The following is a 5,035-nucleotide window of genomic DNA, read 5'->3' as shown; positions in this document are numbered from 1 at the left end:
CATTTGTTAACTTCATATTAGTTTTTTTCTCTTCTTTCTCTTTCATCTTTCCAATCCGCAACATATAGAAATCTATTTTTTCAAACTCATACAAGTCTTAAAAACATACAAAACTATATTCGTACAAGTTCTTAAGCGTGTAGTACAACTAAAACGAGAGAGAGAGAGAGAGAGAGAGCTTTGCGGGTTCGGTTACTCACCTCACCTCACTTCAGCAGTACCAGCAGTACCAATTGAAGCTCAGACATCTCATCTTGGAGGTATCGAGAGTATCTCCAACCCGCTTCTACACCTTCCACCCTTATAATTATTTCTTATAACCGATAAAATTTGGATAAGATGATTATATATAAATATCTTAAACAATATAATCTCAAAGACTTTATGTCCTCGTAATTGAATCCTACGGTTACTATACGAAATAGGGTTAAATTAAGCGTCCAACACCGAAATAAGGTCAATGACCTTTTCTTAATATATTGTGATAAAAGAGGAGAAAGTGTAAATCATCACTGCTTTAGGGGGTATTAACAATTTAAGTCAAAGTACAGGGGAGATATTTGTATGGATCGTCAAATTCTGCCTCCCAAAAAGCCTCTCCATCCATGGAACACAAACAAGAACGAGCTTTTATCCAGGAATTCGAGCAAAATATCTCAAGCTAGTGAACTCGTTTGTTGTCTTTCATATACACTTCAAAATTCTACCGATTCCGGCTAGCTGGAGATTAGAGAGGTAAGCCTGCTACTGAAGCTCATCTGTTTATACTGAAAACCAGTTACTATGAATGTTTCGTTTCGTTTCGAATCTCTGATGTTTTTTTATATGATAAACCTATACAATTCCTGAAGTCGAATCTAATCCTTACAATTTTCAAATTAGGTCAATGTTGTATGCCGTATCAATCCCTAAACCTTGCTTATCTTATCCAAAAACCAGTTTCCACTCCCAAAACCCTCAAAATCTCAAAAGGGGTGGGCTTCGTGTATCGGCTACATTACCGAAATCTAATGGGGTTAAAGTAGAGTACACTCCATGGCTAATTGTCGGATTGGGGAATCCTGGCAACAAGTATCACGGAACTCGCCACAATGTAAGATTTTCGTAACCCAATTCTCTGAATTTCAAATTCGTGTTATTAGGCTTTAGGGTTTTGTTTTGTTGATATGGTTGGACTCTAAAATGAAGTGCTTTTCAAACTTATATGATTAGGTTGGCTTTGAAATGATTGAACGCATATCTCAAGAAGAAAGGATTGTGATGAACACTATACAATCAAAGGCTTTGGTTGGAATAGGTATACAATTTGAAACATTTCTGATAAATTTAACATCAAGTATTCATCTAAACCTTCTTTTCTGCAATCAGTACAGGTTCTATTGGAGAGGTACCTGTTCTATTAGCAAAGCCTCAAGGATACATGAATTTTAGTGGAGAATCGGTTGGTTTTCACTTATAATCCATACTATATATTTTAACATATTTTTGACAATGGTGTTTTGTATATAAAAAAAAAAAAAAAAACAAATAATTTGTTACTTTGTTACCTATTTATGATATTAACCCTGTATTGTAATCTTATTTAACTAGGTTGGGCCGCTTGCTGCATATTATCAAGTACCACTGCGTCATATTTTACTGGTATTTCTTTCACCCTATAAAGTAGAACATATAGGGACATTTTTGTAATTTCATTATGTAACTTCATGTATTTAGATATATGATGAGATGAGCTTACCAAATGGTGTTTTGAGGCTTCAACCTAAAGGAGGCCATGGGTATCATAATGGGTACATTCATTTACCAATCTTGATGAACTTAATGTAATATATATATATATATATATATATATATATATATATATATATATATATATATATATATATATATATATATATATATATATATATATATATATATATATATATATATATATATATATATATATATATATATATATATATATATATATAAAATTGATAACATTTTTTTTCTTTTTAATTTAGAGTGAAGAGTGTTATTGAACATTTAGATGGTCGTCGTGAAATCCCTCGACTCTGTATAGGAATTGGGAATCCACCTGGCACCATGGACATGAAGGCGTTCCTTTTGCAGAAATTTAGTGATGTGGAACAAAAAGAGGTAAAAAAAATAGTATTGTATTTGGCTTGCATTGGCTGACTGACTGGGACTGATGTCAGTAGGACAAATAATGTAACTTTATGTCTCACTCAAAAGGTGGGACATGGACTGACTCTTAATCTGTTGTTTGTGCAAAAGACGTGAATGTCTTTATAGCAGTAGAATTAAATGTATTGAGATTTATGGAATTTGCAGATAGATGGAGCGTTGGCACAAGGGGTAGATGCGGTGAGGAGTTTGGTATTGAACGGATTCAACGATAGGATCACGAGGTTTAATTTAGGGCAAAAATACAAATATAACAAAGTTTGAGAATGAACTCATTGTGTAGTAATTAACCTCATGGATTTTAAATTATTATTTTTAGAAGGAAAATACAATGAGATCAATGTACCTTTACACCATGCTTTTTGACTTAGTTTCATTTGCTTTTACCCCCACAATAATAACATTAGAATAGTCAAAAGCTTGCTTGTATTGGACCCAATGTTACGTGTTAGATTTAGCACCTTCAACTTTCAGAAATGCCCAAAACAGCCCTTGTACTCTTTTATCTTCTTCTTCTTCCTTTTTTTCTATTTTTGGCAAAAAAAAAAATGTGTGCATCTCAAAGTGGGATTCAATAGAAATATATAAAATATTGTTTGCCAGATTAAATGTTACATACAAGTAAGGATCGTTCACTCCATACGCATTCAAAGATTGCAAACTAAACGCCAATGTTGACAAAGCAAAAACATGTTATTTGTCCATATTGCCCCTATCCGAGAATATTACAAGTGTTATGTAGAAAATTTTGGTTGAAAGTGAAATGGTTTTCTTGTTTTAGACCTTTGAATTTATAGTTGCTTTTAATTCTGTAATGGCTCTAAAAACAGCAAAAATAATGTTGTTTAATAAAGAAGATTATTTCCTTCTACAAACCATTAATAACACTTGTCAAATTTAGAGTATCTTTTTCCCTATTTGTGGCGAGTTTAGGTCATAAATGACATCTCTTCCACGATCATATCATTTTTGTTAATTTTGTTAACAATCATGAAGTTTCAGCAAATATACAAACGCAAAGGGGGTAAATTGGAACATGCAAAATTTAGCTTCTTTTAATCGAGTACATGCTCCAAAAATTCAATAAGAACGTTGGAAAGTGAAATTAAGAAATCAAAAAGTACACTTTACCCCCCTCCCCACCTCAAGTCTCATAAATTAGACCGTTGGAGAACTCTTTTTAAAACAAAGAGCACCCATCACCACCATTAACGACAAATCACATTCTCAACTTCCGATCAACGATGGCCGGAGAAAAACCCTCAGCCACCACCTCCGATCACCTTTTCTCCATTCTCGATCCTAAATCTCTCATCCTTTCACAATTCAGAGACACCAAAAACCCTAATTTCTTACATCTCACTACCGACAATTTCATCATGGAGAGAGGACCCAGATACAAAGCTTACGCCGATCTCCGAGAATCAAAAATCCGGTTGAAATCCATGGCTAGCTCACCTCAACGACCACCTAAAGATCATCGTTCTGGTAATATCTCCACCACACCGGAAAGTCAACTGAAAGCTCCGGCAAAGCGGCGGAAAGGGTCGTCTATTTTGACACAATCTGTTCCGGACTTTTCGTCTGCATTGAGGAAAGAGAACAGGAAGCCGGCACTTCCACCGGTGGCAGAGAAATCTGCAACACCACCGGCTAAGAGTTCTTCGAGGTTATATGAGATTAATGCGAAGTTGATAGGGAGTAAGTCGTCTGTTTCCGGCGAGAAGAGCGGCCGTGGGATGTTGACGGCGAGAAAAAGCTACGCAAACATGGATGAATTGAAGAAATTTTCCTTGGCAGCTGCAAACGCCATTAATGGCGAAAACAAGGGCGGGAGGATCACCGGAAACAGGGGCGGAGGAAGGACTACTGTGCTGGGAAGTAGACAGTTTAATTGAATTCTACTTTACTAATATTCAATATTTTTTATTTTTTCGATTTATTTTTACATTTAAATGAGGTTTTGATTTTAAAAATCTTCTATTATTCTTGTTATTTCTTTCTTCATATTTTGGTTGGATTTGTACAAAGTTTTTGAGTGGGCTTTCGTATGTAATATTCGTGTAAATCCTTGGTATATTGATTTGCTTTGGAAATTAAGTAATGAGATTTGATTTGATATTATTTCTAGTTTTAGAAAAATTAATATTATTTTTACAAATTCAATTAACGAAGATTCGTATAAAGAATTATATATATAAAATACTAGATGGCATAACCCCAAATGGACTACTAATCTATTTCTAAAATACAATAAAAGCAATCTTAATTCGGGTTATAACTAAGAAACAATTAGTACATGAAGTGTTTGGAGGCATGTTGCATGTTTTTAACATGATCAGTGTGATATATTTATAAACAAGAATCGAAATCAAAATCATTTTAGAACAAGAGTGTGGAGTTTAGTTAATTTATTTTTTGAACATCAACCCTTCATTGTTTTCTTATAAAAAAATTGATTGTTTAGTTCTACAAGAAAAAAATCGCAATAATAATAATTCTATCAAATATTTTTGGGATATATACCCTAAAATTCTAATATTTTCAGTGATTTAACAAGAAAGTGTAAAACTTTGTTTTTTTTACAGTAAAGTCCTAACTACCAACAGTTTTTGACATGTTTACTTTTTTTTGCCGGTTAGCCGTTAATTAGGGTTTTACTGTCAAAAAAATATAGTTTAAACTTTCTTGTCAAATTGTGAATTAAGACTTTACTATAAAAAAAAGTAAAATTTAGGACTTTCTTGTCAAATTGTTGAAAATATTGGGATTTTAGTATATAGTCTTGGTTTCCCTAGAAACAAATGATTTTATGAGCCTCGTGAGACTCAATTCCTATCACAAA

General features: G+C 33.3%; 2 protein-coding genes across 2 annotated transcripts; both read left to right on the top strand.

The window, feature by feature from the left end:
• The first annotated feature begins 577 nt into the window (after nucleotides 1-577).
• Nucleotides 578-2,546, top strand: LOC111917908 (chloroplastic group IIB intron splicing facilitator CRS2-B, chloroplastic). Its single transcript, XM_023913545.3, has 8 exons — nucleotides 578-735; nucleotides 883-1,093; nucleotides 1,213-1,297; nucleotides 1,374-1,441; nucleotides 1,591-1,641; nucleotides 1,717-1,790; nucleotides 2,007-2,142; nucleotides 2,338-2,546. Exons 2-8 carry the CDS (start codon nucleotides 887-889, stop codon nucleotides 2,452-2,454), a joined length of 738 nt encoding a protein of 245 aa, XP_023769313.1. The 5' UTR covers nucleotides 578-735; nucleotides 883-886; the 3' UTR covers nucleotides 2,455-2,546.
• A 690-nt stretch (nucleotides 2,547-3,236) lies between these two features.
• LOC111917909 (uncharacterized) lies at nucleotides 3,237-4,314 on the top strand. Its single transcript, XM_023913547.3, has one exon. It carries the CDS (start codon nucleotides 3,435-3,437, stop codon nucleotides 4,086-4,088), a length of 654 nt encoding a protein of 217 aa, XP_023769315.1. The 5' UTR covers nucleotides 3,237-3,434; the 3' UTR covers nucleotides 4,089-4,314.
• Nucleotides 4,315-5,035: the final 721 nt, after the last annotated feature.

Source organism: Lactuca sativa, chromosome 4 (genome assembly GCF_002870075.4).
Source record: "Lactuca sativa cultivar Salinas chromosome 4, Lsat_Salinas_v11, whole genome shotgun sequence".
NCBI lineage: Eukaryota > Viridiplantae > Streptophyta > Magnoliopsida > Asterales > Asteraceae > Lactuca > Lactuca sativa.
This window is presented reverse-complemented; position numbering and strand designations above follow the sequence as displayed.